Source organism: Anolis carolinensis, chromosome 4 (assembly GCF_035594765.1).
Source record: "Anolis carolinensis isolate JA03-04 chromosome 4, rAnoCar3.1.pri, whole genome shotgun sequence".
Taxonomy (NCBI): Eukaryota; Metazoa; Chordata; class Lepidosauria; order Squamata; family Dactyloidae; genus Anolis; species Anolis carolinensis.
The window spans coordinates 120,565,417-120,583,227 of NC_085844.1; the positions used below are offsets into that span (position 1 = coordinate 120,565,417).

General features: G+C 39.6%; 2 protein-coding genes across 2 annotated transcripts; both read right to left on the minus strand.

The window, feature by feature from the left end:
* Nucleotides 1–1,464: 1,464 nt before the first annotated feature.
* Nucleotides 1,465–5,510, minus strand: fam217a (family with sequence similarity 217 member A). Its single transcript, XM_062977698.1, is given in 2 exon segments — nucleotides 1,465–4,483; nucleotides 4,485–5,510. Coding segments are annotated over 2 exon segments (1,143 nt in total). The 3' UTR covers nucleotides 1,465–4,366.
* Nucleotides 5,511–5,606: 96 nt separating this feature from the next.
* Nucleotides 5,607–17,633, minus strand: LOC107983115 (uncharacterized). Its single transcript, XM_016995158.2, has 7 exons — nucleotides 17,513–17,633; nucleotides 11,820–11,925; nucleotides 9,993–10,062; nucleotides 9,882–9,907; nucleotides 7,231–7,299; nucleotides 7,034–7,113; nucleotides 5,607–5,708 (listed from the first exon to the last, which is right to left on the minus strand). Exons 1-7 carry the CDS (start codon nucleotides 17,578–17,580, stop codon nucleotides 5,702–5,704), a joined length of 426 nt encoding a protein of 141 aa, XP_016850647.2. The 5' UTR covers nucleotides 17,581–17,633; the 3' UTR covers nucleotides 5,607–5,701.
* Nucleotides 17,634–17,811: the final 178 nt, after the last annotated feature.

Here is a 17,811-nt window from a genome sequence, read left to right on the forward strand (position 1 = left end):
CCATAGATGTGGGTGAAATATCAGAAGAGAATGCTTCTGGAACATGGCCATACAGCCAAGAAAACTCACAGCAATCTTATAGGATATCATTCAGAAGCTGGGAGAATATGTGCAAACTTGATTACTGGCTATAACAGTTTGAATTGTCGCATATTTCCTCTTTATTGATAAGAATAACCAGGAAAGGAAATTCCATTATTTCTCAATAGATGTCAGTCTTACTACAGAATAACATTTTAAAAACAGAACAATATGCGTGTATTTGCAGACAATGTTTTAGGTGTTTATAATTTAAGGAGATGCTTAGCATATGGGAAGATTCTTAATACATTAAGCCTGCCATTCTTCCAGGCTGGTATCCTATTGTGCAACAATGGCTCAAGCTGCTTATTCTTCCAGATCTTGTCACCGGACAAAAAAATAACAGCTCTCTCTTCCATTTATGTCTGATCCTGGATTCTGCAAAGTTGGGAAGAGGATTGTTATTGTTTGAAGTAGGTACTATAATTCTCAAAATCCTCCAGCCACTGACCATGACCTAAGCTCTGCTTCTATTTTCCTTCAAATAATGTGCTACATAAACATAATGAAGTTGAATAGTACTTAGGTCATTCAAATACGCTGAAGTATTGGTGTATAAATATGTACTTTTTAACAGTGAAACATTTATTTTGCCCAGAAGGTTTAACTACATTTTTCCCGCATTTTAGGTGAATGAGTCTAAAACCATTTTAAAGCTTTGTGACTTTGGATCAGCATTCCAATGCCTGCCGATATTGACATTATGTCATATCTTGTCAGTTGATTTTATCGTGCTCCTGAAATCAGCAAGTTAATATATTTTGAGATCCTCAAATACTGCAGTTAATACTCAGTCTAATTTACACATGTATGAAGAGTGGAATGTGTGGAAATTTGTATTTGGTTTCCTATTGGTAGTCAAATGTCATTGTCAGAATGTACATGGAAGCTAGAAAGTGAAAGTAGACTGTAGTTAAGAAGGGCTTGAAGTGCCATCAACAAATTCTTATGGCATTATGACATTAATGTATGTGTAATCATAGTTTTCCAAGACTGCAGAAATTCTAACTGAACAGCAGCTTACAAATGCCTGCTCGAAACAGTGTTTAATTTTTGGATTGTGAGTGAGATGCCACTATGTCACATAATTTCTCTTCTGTTTGACTTTTCATCAATTCTCTTTTCATCCACCATTTGACACGAAAAAGTTAGAAAAACTAAGTGATGTAGATTATTCAAAGCAGAATAGTAACAATAGAACTAGAGTTTCTTTCCTAAGCACATTTTTTTCTGAGAAAGGAACTATCCTTTTAAAAAAAATGGACCAGAAATAGCTTCTGAATAAGGCCAAAGGTTCTCCTCTTGAAAAAGTATCTTTCTTTTTTCACAAGTAAATTACTAGTTCAGGCATACTCCAATTAACAAAGCTTTTGACACAGACACTTCTATTGACAAACTCTTTACATCAGCACAGTCCCAACTTTCATCCTTGTCTATCAGGAGGATTTTTCAGCAGCACCGGTATCAGGAGGCTGGTAAAGCAAGAGTGGAGAAACACACTTTCATCAGCAGGCTGTAGTGCTGTGCCTGCAACAAACGATGCAATCAAATTTAAGCTGAGAAAGAATGGGATTCTACTGCAGTCCATCCTAGTGTAGTTGTACCTACATGCCAAGAACAGGCAATAAAGTTGGTCCTTGCCCCAAGGTTCCTAAACTGAGCATGCTTTGAGAGCAAACTGGAGACAAATTGGGAAATTAGATAAGCCTGCCTCATCAGCTCCCACAGCATTTAAGAAAAAAACATCTGGCCACCAAAATGGAAAGCATAAAAAGTACAAGTTTGTGAAACAGAGAAAAGTCCCCACATTAATTTTTATAACCATCAAAAGGTTAAATGAATGTAGTTTTTAAAGGGCTCACCAGACCTGTTCATTTCCTTTCACATTTGCATATTTTTAGTTTTTCAAAAATAGTTTCCTGAAACATGATGAACTGCTCTTTTTTCAGTGGCACAGGATCCTATTCCTCTTCTTTCCATGTTTTCTTTTGGTATCAAAGTCCCCATGAAAGAAGTAATGCTCAGGAACATATCCACTGCATGGATCCTATACATTACATGCATAATCAGAGCAAATATCACTACATTCAATAAGGCCAACTCCTGGGTAAGTGGATATAAGATAGACTGCCACCCCAGATACAAAAGTGAATTTGAATAGGGAAGGAAACCCTCATCACCCACCCCATGACAGCAATTTTCCCTTACCCTGAGTCACATATACACTCTTCTTCACAACAAAGGCAAAATGCCATATAACTAAGGAAGAGGAGGCAGGAAGCCTCTACCAGGTAGCAAGAATTCTCTTCATCTTGTACCTATGGACATGTATGTATATTTAAAGAGATCAGGTATTGGCAAAGTTCACCAAACAGTTTCACAACAGTAAAATTTATGCTGCTGCAGAATTAGGAAAGAAAATCAGAAATGGACTTTTACAATTTGCCTCCCCATAGGCCCAGCCTGAACCAGTTGTAAGCATTTGCACCAAATTTCAAAAGTTCCTATGCTTTGGGAATCCCTTATGCACCAAGGAACTTTTTTTTTCTAAAGCACCTAGTGCTCTATAACTCCATGTCATCTACTGACTCGGTGAACTATAGACAAATTTTAATTAAAATAAATCACTCTCAAGGTTCTCTTAATTATCCAGACTGTTGTCTACATTTCCCTGTCTTGGAGCTATAGAAGAAACACTGGACTACATTTATTATTACAGATAGATATGCTATCAGAAATTTTGAAAGCAATTTATAAGCTGATTTTCCCCACACATTTTCCACATATTTTAAGATTTTTATTTCTTTGCACTATGGATTTTTTTCCAAAAAGTGGGTAAGAGATTTATTTCACTTAGTTTTTGGTAAGACATTGTCTCCAACTACTGAGACAAATTTCCACAGAATGATTTCCTGTGAGGTATGGAAACAATAGCCATCTTATGTTGATTTCTTCAAGCATCTCATCCAAAGCACATTTCTTGAAAACATGGATATAATAATCTTAGTATTTCAGAGATTCTTTTCCATTTGCTTAGCCACAAAGAAAAATTAGATTCCCTGAAACCAATTCTAAGAAATTAAAATCAAAGTGACTTTGATTCCTCAAGCTATCTTCAATTTAGAATAGCCCAAATCAAAGAGTCCATAGACTATATTTTATTTATTTAAATACACTACACTAAAACAATGAAAAACACATCAGTTCTGATTACTCTAGCACAGCGATTCTCAATGTGTGCTCTGTGCTCACCTCCCCCCACTTCTCTAATCCTGCCTGACTGTTGTCTACATGAGCTCCAAATCTGTCTGCCTGCCTGCTTACCTTTGCATAAAAGATTGTCCCTCTGCAGCCACCATTCGGGTCTAGCACTGCCTTCTTTGTTTCTCTCTACTCAATTTCTTTTCCACTGTGTGAATTAGTTCACATAAACATTCTACATCCATCTGCCGCTGCCCCATCCCATGCCAAGTGTAGATACCGTTTCCCCAAAAATAAGACCTACCTTGAAAATAAGACCTATCATGATTTTTAAACATTTTTGAGGATGCTCGAAACATAAGCCATATTTCAAAAATACGCCCTAGATATTGTTTATTTAAAAAGTAAATTTGGAAAAATAAGACTGCCCCTGAAAACAAACCCTAATGCATATTTTGGAGCAAAAATTAATATAAGACCCTGTCTTATTTTGCGGGAAACAGGGTACATTATACAGTGTTCCCTCACTTATCGCTGGGGTTAGGTGCCAGGACCACCCGCAATAAGTGAAAATCCGAGAAGTAGGGACACTATATTTATACATTATTTTAGTCGTTATACACTATTTTATGTCTTTATCAACCAATAATGTGTTGTTAAATTGCCTCCTTCTCCTCCCGTTGCCGCTTGGGCTCCTTTTCTCTCCCTTCGGCTTTTATTTCCTCCCTTACTTAGACTGCAAATTGTAATTTTTTATGATTTATAATAATCTTTTAGAGTTTATTGAAAAACCGCAAAACAGTGAATCCGCAAAAAGTGAACCGCAAAGTAGTGAGGGAACACTGTATATAATATAAACATTTCTTGGAGTTTCATGAGAAACTTTTGCTTCAAAAAGGGTTCCGCAGCTGAAAAAGTTTGAGCACCCCTGCTCTAGCGGGATAGGAACACAATAATCATTTGTACTACTAATTTTATAGTCTCACATGAAGTTTTTTCAAATCCAAAATTTTCTTATAATACAAGTTAATAAACAGCTTTCCAAATTACTATTGCTCAATCTGTTTGCTTAAATGATAATAACTCATTGTGCACTTAATTTAATAGATCCCTGATAGCTAACATTAGAACACTTTTGCTTTGAAATAAGAGATCCGTTTACTTTTTGAGAGTCAATGGGCTTATCCATTGCTGCCTCATTGTTTTTTGCAAGGTTTTCTTTTAGACCTTGCATCTTTAGATTTTGAACTGTCATTGTCAGTTGTGCTGGATGAAAGTAATTTTGAAGAAGTCATTTTGACCCCTGTGTGAATTTTTGATGAGCTTCCAGAGCATGATGTAGACTGTCGCATGATGACATTGCTTGAGTCTACAGTGACTGGAACTTTGACACACTTCGACGTACTGCAAGATGTTTGCGAGGATTTTGTTGACGAACGCACAGGAGATGCTCCTCCAGAACTCTGCTTGTTAGGTCTGTGCTGGCTTGTGCATTTTTGTATATGCCGTTCATGTATAGAAGAGTCAAAATTGTGACGATCACAATCAAAGGCTGCTTGAGAGCATGAGAAATCAAATGGCCTTAGCTGTTTCCGTTGGTGTATATCTGTTGAGGAACTCGAAAGGTTGTTAACAGCCACAGTAGGATAAACAGCTTCTTTTCTCTTTTCTCTTACTACAGTCAAATGCTGCAACCTTTCCATACGGATGAGACGAGATATTAGTTGATCAATTGAATAATCAAGTGGTTCCTTGAAAGCTGTTCTCCAGTTATCCAACTTTGATAGTTTTTGTAAATCCAAGGTATTGTATGGTGGAGGAAGAAAATCAGGGTATGAAAAAGTATCATCCCCCACTGAAGAAAAAACACCTTCCTTGTGTTCTATAGGATCTGGGTTTAGGTTAGTATTAAAACTTTTTAAGTATTCCTGCAAAAGTTTATTTCTTTCTTCATTCTCAGATGTAGTCTTCTCTTCTACTGGATGTGTGCTCTCCACATTATCATTTTTTCTTTTCATTTTCCTTTTGAGTGTCGAAAGTGTGTCATCACTACTACTAGAATCAGAAGCATTGTTTTCATGGACCTTTTTGCAAATGTCTCCCTCACTGGTTTTGCTAGAATTCTGAGTTCCAAAATAAGAAATCGGGTAACATTTCTTCATAAAAGAATGCACCATCGGATTAGTGTGGATGAAGTTTGAAGGAACATCACTGGAATTTGATGGCATTTGTATGGAATGTTTACTGAAGTCTCTGTGGGGGAAAATAGTGGTATGACTTAGCAGAAATTAACACTGGCATTTACCTTAGAAAAATAAGTATGGGTTGGAATCTAGATGACGATGATGAAGAACCTGCCTTCCATTAAGTGGCACAGATTAACTAACAATGGATTTCTCTCTCTGCTGCTCACTCCATTCTACATTCTGTGGAGAGCAACAGGAAAGGAAGTCTGTTACCATCACACTTACACATACAGTAATCTCACTTATCCAGCATAAACGGGCCGGCAGAACTTTGGATAAATGAAAATGTTGGATAATAAGGAGGGATTAAGAAAAAGCCTATTAAACGTCAAATTATGTTATGATTTTACAAATTAAGCACCAAAACATCATGTTTTACAACAAATCAACAGAAAAATCAATTCAATGCTCGGTAACGTTATGTAGGAAATACTGTATTTACGAATTTAGCACCAAAACATCTCAATGTATTGAAAACATTGACTACTAAAAGGCAGACTAGATAATACAGAATGTTGGATAAGCGAAGGTTAGATAAGCGAGACTCTACTGCACTAACCTTTTATTTACAGACAAAATACTCTACAATACACCCTGAAGTCATATTTTAATGCTGTCAGTGAATTAGTATAAACTTGGTAGTAGCAGATTCTCAGAAGTCTGTTCCATGACAGCCAAAAAGCATAATTCGAAACAACTGGAATGTAGTTCAGTTCCATGTATATATATATATTTAAAAAGATAAGACCCCATTTAAGACTTCTTTTCACCTTTTGGCTGTGTTGAAAAATCTTCTTCACAGCCAGTAGGTAGTTCACTCAGTGCCATATTCAATTTCAAAGAAGTTTTAGAGAGATTATGGGGCCAAAGGCAAAAGGAGGCAAATATAAATGTAACTAAGGAGCTTAAACTTCTTGCTGCCAGTACCTAAACCCTAGCAGAAGCATTTCAAAGCAATCTCTCCCCCCCACCCCCCAAAAAGCTGTGAAATCTCTAGTTGAGGACATCATGGAAGAGAATATAGCAGAACAACCAAGAGAGGTAATCTCCCATCACCCAAATGCCCTTTGCGAAAATTTTTAAAAAAGCACCAGTAGAATAAAACAACTCTCAGCATTGGGAAACTGCCCCGTTTCCTTGAAAATAAGACCTAACTGGAAAAGAAGCCCTAGCATGATCCTTCCGGATGTTTCCAAAGAAATAAAGACATATATTGGCTCCAGGGGTGGTATAGCCATTCCTTGACTGTGAGAAAATGTCTGGGGAATGAAGAGAACTTGAGAATGGTACATCCAAAGCCTGACCTGCCACAGCATGTTCCCACCCCAGACATGTCTCCTTTTTGGTCTTTAATGCCTGCAAAGAATCCAAACTATGCAACAGAGATTTCCATTGCCAAAATATGGCACTCTGTATTTATAAACAAAGGAGTGGTTTAAGGTTTCTTTTGCCTTGGTTATCTACCAGTTCTGTTTTAATATCACTTAAAAGGTACAGTTCTTTACCTGCTCACTGAACTATTGTCTTGACTACACATATGGCTCCAGGAATCAAATGACCCTTGTTTGGTGCTATTTGAATATTGCTGAAAAAGACAAAACATTTTTAGAAAAATGCCCTCTGTCTATAGCTCAAAATAAGAAACGGACATTCAAAAATGAGTAAAACGTATAATGAAAATATCAAGGCAAAGAAATACTACCTGTGATGTCCTAGTATTGTCTGACAAGCTAATAGCCGCTAACTGTTCCATTGCAGCTTTATAATGGTCCTGTAAAAGAGCAAAGCCACCATAATGTTTGTAATAAAACCATTGATTCTAATATTAAACCATTAATTTCTGTGGCAAATATTTGATCCTAAACTTCAGTCTTACCTCTTTATCAGAAATTACAAATGAATGGCAGCCTTTCTAATATAACTTTTGCAAAAGGTTTGAATGTTTCTAGAATTCAGTTTTCAAAGACACTAGAAAGCCTCATGTACACTGCCATAAAATGCAAGTTGGAACTATATTATATGGTCAGTGTAGACTTATATAATGCACTTCAGTGCAATTAAACCGCATTATATGAGTCTACACTTTACAGTGGGCTACCTCTGTACCAATTTTGGATACTCCCATTAGTTCAAAATGCAGCAGCCAGACTAGTCACAGGAACATCCAGCAGTGAGCATATTACACCTTTTCTAAAGTTGTTCCTCTGGTTGCCAGTTACTTTCTGGGCAAAGAAGAAAGTGTTGGTTTTGACCTTTAAAGCCCAACATGGTTTGTGTCCAGGTTACCTAAAGGATCACCTTCTCCCTTACAGTCTGCCCACCACACTTAGGTACTCTGGGAGACATCTACTCCATCCTGCCAGGACCCAACTGGCAACTGTTACCCAGAAGACCTTTTCCTTGACCATCGCAAGACTGTGGAATGACTTGCCGGAAGAGCTCCGCCAGCTGTCAGAATTTAAGACACAACTGAAGACCCATCTGGCAGGCGTACCCAGTCAATTTAAATTTGTGAATTTTAATCTGCACTTGATCACTGGATTTTAACTTGTATTTTAACTCTGTGTATTTTATTGTATATCATTTAATAGTGTTTATCTCTTGTTTTAACTATGTTGTATTCCACCTTGAGTCACAAGGAGGCATGATTTGGCAATGTAGATGGTGCCTGAAGAACTTGAGAAAGATGAAGATGGAGCTTTAGAAAGGAGCTTTTGATGCCCATAAAAACAGAATGTAGAGGTGTCTATATATACTGTAATTTCACACTACAGTGTCAGTCAAACCAGGAGAGTGTACTGGTTTGAGTGTCAAACTAGGACTCTGGAAATTAGGGTTCAAATCTCTGCTCAGACACGGAAAAATGGCTCTGAACAAATCCTGGCAAGAAAATTCCATGATAGGATTGCTTTAGGGTTGCCATAAGTCAGAAACAAAGAACACAAAAACCCTCAATGTTTTCCACATCCTGAAGTCTTAGACCCTACCTGCACCACCATTATAACATAAATTGAAGTGCCTTATTTGATTAGTATAGAATCAGATAATCCACTTTAATGCTGTTAAACTGGATTATCTGAGTCTACACCGACCATATAACGCAGTGTAGATGGGGCACTATTTATATTACATTATATGCAAGGTTTAAACTATAGTTTTTTCAACAATCTGAAATGCTGTACTAGTAAAATATGGGCTAGACAAAACTACGGTTAGGTGGATCTGCAATTGGCTAAGCGAACGAACCCAAAGGGTGCTCACCAATGCGTCGTCTTCATCATGGAAAGAAGTGACAAGTGGAGTGCCGCAGGGCTCTGTCCTGGGCCCGGTTCTGTTCAACATCTTTATTAACGACTTAGACGAAGGGTTAGAAGGCACGATCATCAAGTTTGCAGATGACACCAAACTGGGAGGGATAGCTAACACTCCAGAAGACAGGAGCAGAATTCAAAACGATCTTGACAGACTAGAGAGGTCGGGCCGAAACTAACAAAATGAATTTCAACAGGGACAAATGCAAGATACTTCACTTCGGCAGAAAAAATGGAAATCAAAGATACAGAATGGGGGACGCCTGGCTTGACAGCAGTGTGTGCGAAAAAGACTTGGAGTCTTCGTGGACAACAAGTTAAACATGAGCCAACAATGTGATGCGGCAGCTAAAAAAGCCAACGGGATTCTGGCCTGCATCAATAGGGGAATAGCGTTTAGATCCAGGGAAGTCATGCTACCCTTCTATTCTGCCTTGGTCAGACCACACCTGGAATACTGTGTCCAATTTTGGGCACTGCAGTTGAAGGGAGATGTTGACAAGCTGGAAAGCGTCCAGAGGAGGGCGACTAAAATGATTAAGGGTCTGGAGAACAAGCTCTATGAGGAGCGGCTTAAAGAGTTGGGCATGTTTAGCCTGCAGAAGAGAAGGCTGAGAGGAGACATGATAGCCATGTACAAATACGTGAAGGAAAGTCATAGGGAGGAGGGAGCAAGCTTGTTTTCTGCTGCCCTGCAGACTAGGACACGGAATAATGGCTTCAAACTACAGGAAAGGAGATTCTACCTGAACATCAGGAAGAACCTCACTCTGAGGGCTGTTCGACAGTGGAACTCTCTAGACTAACACCTGTTTAATTTTGAATGATAGGATGCATTCTACAGCAGATGACTAAAACTAATTTCTTTTTGCAAAGGAATTGTAAAAACAGAATAGGAATCCTTTAAGAATTCACACTGAGGTCAGTTCACACAGGAACACTGTATGTGAAACTCCTTTTGAAATAAAAAGAATATATATATAGATGGTATAAACTACCAAGAAAACTATAACAAAAGGAGTAGAGTTTATTTTGCTCTTACCTTGTAATATGTGTTTACAGAAACACCTGTAAAAGATCAAGAGTTGTGTGTTACTTTACAGAAAGCATTTCACAGTTTCTCATCAGTCAGAATGTCTGTACTAGTTCTCACCTCCTGTGGCAATCTTTTCTTTTGTCAAACTGCTTTTCTTTTTAGCAGATTCCAAGCGATAGGTTACTGTCTGAAATGACATACCGTGTTAATTTCACTACATATTTAGAGAAACCTAGCTAGAGTAATACACATTGATACAGTGGTTAAGCATATGTTAAAAAGAGAATTGTAGCTTAGAAATCTGGTCAGAAGAAATAAACCATATCCAACTGTACATTAAAAAAAACCGTACCTTTCATATTGTGACTTGCTCTTTCAATGTAAATTGAATGGATGAATTGTATGAAAGAGCCTTTTTATTTAGAAAACTGCAGTACAGACCTAATCTCAATCCAAGATCAGCTCACATTCATACAGTCAAAAATATATCTGATTCTAGTATGAAATTGCACTTTAACAAAAGTTAAGAGTATTTACAAGGACTAAAATCCAAAGCACCATATTTAGCTTTCGGTATATTCCAAAGGCAACAGATCCTGTCTGATCTTGCAAACTAAGCAAAATCAGAACTTAGATAGCGGCTTGCCATTGCCAAAGAATACCAGGTGCTGCAGCCTACATTTCAGAGGAAGGAAATGGCAAAACTTCTTGAGTATTCCTTGCCTAAGAAAACCATATGCCAACAGGAAATGTAAAGGCATACACAGAGTTTGAGTTTTAAATATTGCCGCTCCTTCTGATACATCTTGATCTCCCACAAAAGCCTGTTGCTGAAGAATGAGGTAAAAGTGGATTTCAAGTTGAGCCAGGCTGAGCCTTCCTCTGTTGCCATTTTAAAAAAAAGAAAAGTGATATAACTAAGCAGGAGGGATCACCTCTTGTTTCTCTTACAGTTTGCTAGAAAAAGAAGATGAATAAGATCCTTGTACAACTTCATTTATCTAGCAGTCTGAAGTGGAAAAAATCAGTAGTTCTCACATCAAGGGACACATTAGAACACATCAAATGACAAGTTAATAATAATAATAATAATAATAATAATAATAATAATAATAATATTCTTATATCCCGCCACCATCTCCACGAAGGGACTCAGGGCGGCTTACATCTGGACCAAGCCCAGCATAAACAAGGATTATAAGGTAAAACACAAATTGAAAACATATAATAAACAATATAATTAAAACAATTAAAACCAAAAAAGTAAAACATCATAAAAATACATCAACTGACATCAACAGCCAGTAGCTGGAAAAAGTGCCCATGTTCATATTCGAGATGGCAGGGCAAGGGCTTGTGCAAAACACAGACTATAGGGCTGAGGCTGGGAGTAAAGTGCTGGAAAATAAAAACAAAACAACAAATAAGTTTATCACTTTATTTGACTCATAATTTTTGTTGGGCAATTTCAAAAAGGAAAAATCGTTTAGAAATGTAAATCAGCAGCAATGGCAATAGCAGCAGTTTTAACAGACAAGAAGCTTCTTGATCTAACAGTAAAGCAAATGAGCTTCAGCAATTGCAGGAGCAGTCAAGCTTTAAAAGTTATAAACGACTTTATTGAAAGAACTACATTTCTATATAGAAAGTTAGGTCCTAACTCTCTAAAGCAGCAGTTCTTAAAGTGTGCTCAGCAGCCCTTGGGGCTCCATTAATAATCCTTGGGGGCTTCGCGCTTCTCTTCTCCTCCCTTTCCCCCTCCAAGCTTTCACTCCTCTTTTCTGCTCCTCCCCCTGCTTCCCTGGCTGCTAAAAGCCTTTTTTCCTTGCCTCCATTTCTGCCAAAAGGCCTTTTTTCTCACCCCTTGCCACCAAAAATCTTTTTCCCTCACCTCCCTTGGGATATGTTTTTAAAAGTTGCTGCTGTGAATCAAGGTTCACCTACCTTACAAGGTGACCTGTTTAAATGTAGACTGGTTCCAACCACACCAAGTATATCATTTTTTTCTACTGCGCACACTCTCTTGTTAGTTTTGTTTCCCTTGGCAGGCCTGTGTGGGAATCAAATGATATAAACATAATTTAATGAAATTAAAACAATTAAAATCAAAACTAATATGGCCGCAAAAAGGAGCAGCAAAGATAGACAAAATGCACAGGGGCTGCTCAGAGCCAAGTCATATTCTATGTAATGGTTTAGCATGACAAAGTTAAAATATGAAGATCGTCATTGATACATATTATAGAAAGAAGACATCTAAGTACCCACACTTGAAGTGCACTTGTCAGCTATCCCTCAGAAAGACGTGGCAAGATTCAGTTTGGTTTGGCTCACGGACTTAAAGGAAAAGAAAGTTAGCAGAAGCAGGAGGGAGGGCAGGCTACAAAAGAAAAGTAGAAACCATAAATACAAGAGAAAAGAGACAATCTATGAGATCTCCCTCTCCAATAACCAAGTGTACAAACTCAGTTCTGCTGGAAGGAGTATAGAAAGCTTTTTCCACATGCAGGGATAGAAGCATGAATAGATCAGTATGGCTGTCAGTAACAGGCATGGTTTGTTTCTCTTTGAAACATACAAGTTAAAAACAGCTAGGTAAATGTTACATTTCAGCACTGCAGAGGGAGAGCTCTCCTCCAAACTTAATGTTCTTTTTTCAGGTTTACTAAACAATACGGGGATATTTGAGGGAAGCAAGCCTTAGCGGTGGGGTGTGTCAGCTATTGGAAAGGTAATGAGCCATAACATATATACTGTATGTGGAAATGACATATGTGTGTGTGTATCTAAACCAGCGATTCTCAATTTGGGATCCCCAGTTGTTTTTAGCCTACAACTTCCAGAAATCCCAGCCAGTTTACCAGCTGTTAGGATTTCTGGGAGTTGAAGGTCAAAACTTCTGGGGACCCCGGGTTGAGAATCAATGATCTAAGCAGTGAAACCCTAAAGATCTAAAATTAAGAAAAGATATCAAAAAGTGAGAGATCCTCCAACTATTGTCCACTAAAACTGAAATTTGCACAACTGCTTTCTATATAGCACTATTAGTCACAGTGTAAACCATGATGAAAAAAAGCAGTATTTTCCCATTGAGGCTATATTGAGGTTTGAAGGACTGGAAAATGCATTATCATCAAATTATATCCTGACAATAGAATTCCTGGGGGGACAGGGTCTTTTGCTCTCTTAAACATCACTGGAAACGCATGACACTAAAATCTTCTGGTACTTACAAGAGTTTAGTGTAATAAAAAAGAGAATTGTAACCTGGCATTACAGAAGATTTGAAGGATGAAATGCCCATCAGGAAAAAAAGGACTGGATGACCCTGGGCAAGACACACTTTCTCAGTTTAAGAGGAAGGTGAAGGCATACACAAACCCCTTTGAATTAGTCCTGCAAAGAAAACCCTGTAATAGATTCATTTTAGGATCACTGCTAGTTGGAAATGACTTGAAGGAATACAACAGACAAGAGAAATTGCTAAAGCAGCAATGAAAGAAAGGGCTGAAAGAATCAGAAATATCTGAGAAATTATTTGCAGCTGCCACCTAATTTGGAACAGCAAGACATAGAGATGAAGAATGAGACATGTCTAATCACATTGTTCCCCTGGTATGTTGACCTTTTCTTGTGATTTGCACACATGAAGATAAATCAAAAAGTGCAACTAAGGCAATTTTAAATTAACATTCTCACTATTGGGTGACTTTGCATCTGATGTTTATATGTAGATAGATATAAACAGCAATTGATAAAACATTTTAAGATTGTACATGTGGTATTCATCTTGTACATTGTTGCATGTACCAGATACTGATGCAGATGGGCATCTAGAGGCTGTGCTCGACTCGGCCATGGGGAGGTGCTATTATTCCATTTTCCACGCTGAGGAGTCTGTTGTCCAAAGACGCCTTCCTGATCAAATTGCAGGCATGTTTTACAGGGGCATTTTGCCTCCCTGCCGAAGCGGTACCTATTTATCTACTAACATTGCTGTTTTCAAACTGCTAGGTAAACAGAAGCTAGGGCTGATGGTGGGAGCTCACCCCGACCCACGAATGAAACTGCCGACCTTCCAGCAATTATTATTATTTAATTTTTATTTATTTTATTTAAATTTAGGTTTGTGTGTTTAATTTGGTTTTAGGTGTCTGATTTATTGTGTTTATTGTGCTTATATCTATGGTCTTATCAAGGCAGTGAATGTTTGCCTTTTTTACCCATGGGAATCCACCCTGAGTCCCTTTGGGGAGATAGGGCAGAATACAAATGAAGTTTTTTTATTATTGTGTTAATGTGAGTTTTCCAGGCTGTATGGCCATGTTCCAGAAGCATTTTATCCTGACGTTTCACCTACATCTATGGCAGGCATCCTCACAGATTGTGAGGTCTGTTTGAAAGTAGGCAAGTAGGATTTATATATATGTGGAAGGTCCAGGGCAGGAGAAAGAATTCTTGTCTGCTTGAGGCAAGTAGGAATGTTGTAATTGGCCACCTTGATTAGCATTGGATGACCTTAAAGATTCAAAGCCTGGCTGCTTCCTGCCTGAGGGAATCGTTTGTTGGGAGGTGTTAGCTGGCCCTGATTGTTTCATGTCTGGAATTCCCGTTTTCAGAGTGTTTATTTACTGTCCTGATTTTGTAGTTTTTTAATACTGGTACAGATTTTGTTCATTTTCATGGTTTCTTCCTTTCTGTTGAAATTGTCCACATGCTTGGGGATTTCAGTGGCTTCTCTATGTAGTCTGACATGGTGATTATTAGAGTGGTCCAGCACTTCTGTGTTCTCAAATAATATGCTGTGTCCAGATTGGTTCATCAAGTGCTGTGCTATGGCTGACTTCTCTGGTTGAGTTAGTCTGAACTGCCTTTCATGTCCCTTGATTTGTGTCTGAGAAATGCTGCATTTGGTGGTACCTATGTAGACTTGTCCACAGCTGCAAGGTATATGGTAGACTCCTGCAGATCTGAGAGGATCCCTCTTGTCCTTTGTCGAACATAGCATTTGTTGGATTTTCTTAGTGGGTCTGTAGATCATTTGTATGTTGTGTCTCTTCATCAGCTTCCCTATGTGGTCAGTGGTTCCCTTGATGTATGGTAAGAACACTTTTCCTCTGGGTGGATCTTTGTCTTTACTTTTGTGGTTTGTTCTTGGTGTTGCAGATATTGTGATGTCTGAGGAGTATCAATTGGCCTGTAGAGCCCAGTTTAGGTGGTTCAGTTCACCTTGGACACTAATTCAACTTGAGAAGTCACTCATAGCAGAGCACTTGATGAACCAATCTGGCAACAGCATATTATCTGAGAACACAGAAATGCTGGACCACTCTAACAACCACTGTCAGACTACAATGAGAAGCCACTTAAATCCACAAGCATGTGGACAATTTCATCAGAAAGGGAGAAACCATGAAAATGAACAAAATCTGACTACCAGTGGTTGTTGTGAGTGTTTCAGGTTGTATGGTTATGTTCCAGAAGCATAGTCTCCTCACGTTTCGCCCACAACTATGGCAGGCATCCTCAGAGGTTGTGAGGTATATTGGAAAAACTAAGCAAGGAAGGTTTATATATCTGTGGAAGGTCCAGGGTGGGAGAAAGAACTCTTGTCTGTTGGAGACCAGTGTGAATGTTGTAATTAATCACCTTGATTAGCATTAATGGCTTTGCCAGCTTCATGTCCTGGCTTCTTCCTGCCAGGCCATGAAGCTGGCAAGGCCATTAATGCTAATCAAGGAATCCTTTGTTCGGAGGTGTTAGATGCCCGATTGATTCATGTCTGGAATTCGTCTGTTTTCAGAGTATTGTTCCTTATTTACTGTTCTGATTTTAGAGTTTTTTAATACTGGTAAGGTAAAGGTTTCCCCTGACGTTAAGTCCAGTCGTGACCGACTCTGAGGGTTGGTGCTCATCTCCATTTCTAAGCCGAAGAGCCACCGTTGTGCACAGACACCTCCAAGGTCATGTGGCCAGCATGACTGCATGGAGAGCCGTAACCTTCTCGCCGGAGTGGTACCTATTGATCTACTCACATTTGCATGTTTTCGAACTGCTAGGTTGGCAGAAGCTGGAGCTAACAGCAGGTGCTCACTCCGATACCCAGATTCGAACCTACGACCTTTCGGCCTGCAAGGTCAGCAGCTCAGCACTTTAACACACTGCTCCACCGGGGGCTCCTTTAATACTGGTAGCCAGATCTTATTCATTTTCATGGTTTCCTCCTTTCTGTTGAAATTGTCCACTTGCTTGTGGATTTCAATGATTTCTCTGTGTAGTCTGACATGATAGCTGCTAGAGTGGTCCAGCATTTCTGTGTTCTCAAATAATCTGGCTACCAGCATTTTTTTTTAAAAAAAACTCCAAAATCAGGACAGTTAATAAAGAGCAACACTCAAAAAGCAGGGGAATTCCAGACAAGAATCAATCAGGGCCAGCTAACGCCTCCCAACAAAGGATTCCCCCAGAAAGCAATCAGCCCGGCCTTGAAACTACAAGGCCATTAAATGCTAATCAAGGTGGCACAGCGGTTCTCAACCTGTGGGTCCCCTGGTGTTTTGGCCTACAACTCCCAGAAATCCCAGCCAATTAGAGGCAAAGATGAAGTATTTTGGCCATATCATGAGAAGACAGGAAAGCTTGGAAAAGATCATGATGCTGGGGAAAATGGAAGGAAAAAGGAAGAGAGGCCGATCATGGGCAAGATGGATAGATGGTATCCTTGAGGTGACTGGTTTGACCTTGAAGGAGCTGGGGGTGATGACGGCTGACAGGGAACTCTGGCGTGGAATGGTCCATGGGGTCACGAAGAGTCAGAAACGACTGAGTGAATGAACTGTTGCCCATTTAACAGTGTATGCCTTCCCCAGGATTATAATGGCACTTTATAGCCATCATAGCTGAGTAACCACCCTTCCCTGATGACATGATATATTTGCACTTTTAGCACTTTGGCCTAGATCCTTTGAACCCAATCCATGATTTTATCACTTTATCTTGTATGTGGTTTTATGACTTGCTTTTATTGTCTGATTGATTTGTTTTATTGTTTTGTTTTTATATTGTTCTGTTCAGGCTTGGCCCCATGTAAGCCGCCCCGAGTCCCTTCGGCGGGGTATAAGAATAAAATTATTATTATTATTATTATTATTATTATTATTATTATTATTATTATTAAGGATTTCTGAGAGTTGAAAGCCAAAACATCTGGGGACCCACAGGTTGAGAACCACTGAGGTGGCAAATTGCAACATTCACACAGGTGCCTCAAGCAGACAAGAGTTCTTCCTCGCAACCTGGACATTCCAGATATGGAAACCTCTTTCCTTTTGAATACAAATGGATGCCAAATGCCCGCAGAACTGAGGAACACCGCTGTGACTGAAAGCTCAAACTGTTCAGGACATCTTTGGAGGAAAGTGGGGCAAGTCATGCGTTTGGACATAGAAGGAGGAGGAGATATTTTGACTCTGCTCTTGGTCGGTCCTCATGGACTGGGTTGTTCAAGGCAAGCAAGGGACGCGAGGAGAGCCCCGCGAGGGAAAGTGGTCCTGAGCAGCTCCCGCTCAGCCGGGCTTGGATGCGCCCCAGTGTGCCCTCTCGGCCCCCAGCCCTCCCCCCAGCCTCCCCTGCCCTACCCCGGGCAGCCTCCGTCAGCCCCGCGCGGCTCCTCCTCGGGCAGAAGCCAGCCCGTGGCCGGGAACATGGCGAGGAGGCGGCGTGGCTATCTCTTGGCGCCTTTGCGCGGGTTCTGCAGGCTGGGCGCGCGTTGCCATGGGAACGGACCAACCGCCCGAGGCCTATCAGCCAGTCAGTTAAGGGAGGCCATTGTCTCCTCAGAAAAGTCGAGCTAGGGAGCCGCTTCTTTTCCCTTTGCACCAACAGACAGACCCGGACGCCCTCACATCTGTCCCCTTCCCTCCACTCGCCTGTCACC

Bases quoted from the DNA above. Each gene is read 5' to 3' on its own strand.
- LOC107983115 (XM_016995158.2), bottom strand. From the start codon at position 17,580: ATGTTCCCGGCCACGGGCTGGCTTCTGCCCGAGGAGGAGCCGCGCGGG. The intron at 11,926-17,512 runs GTAGGGCAGGGG...ATTCCCACACAG, and splicing joins GCTGACGGAGGCTGCCCGGG to GCCTGCCAAGGGAAACAAAA. The intron at 7,114-7,230 runs GTAGTATTTCTT...TGTCTTTTTCAG, and splicing joins ACAATACTAGGACATCACAG to CAATATTCAAATAGCACCAA.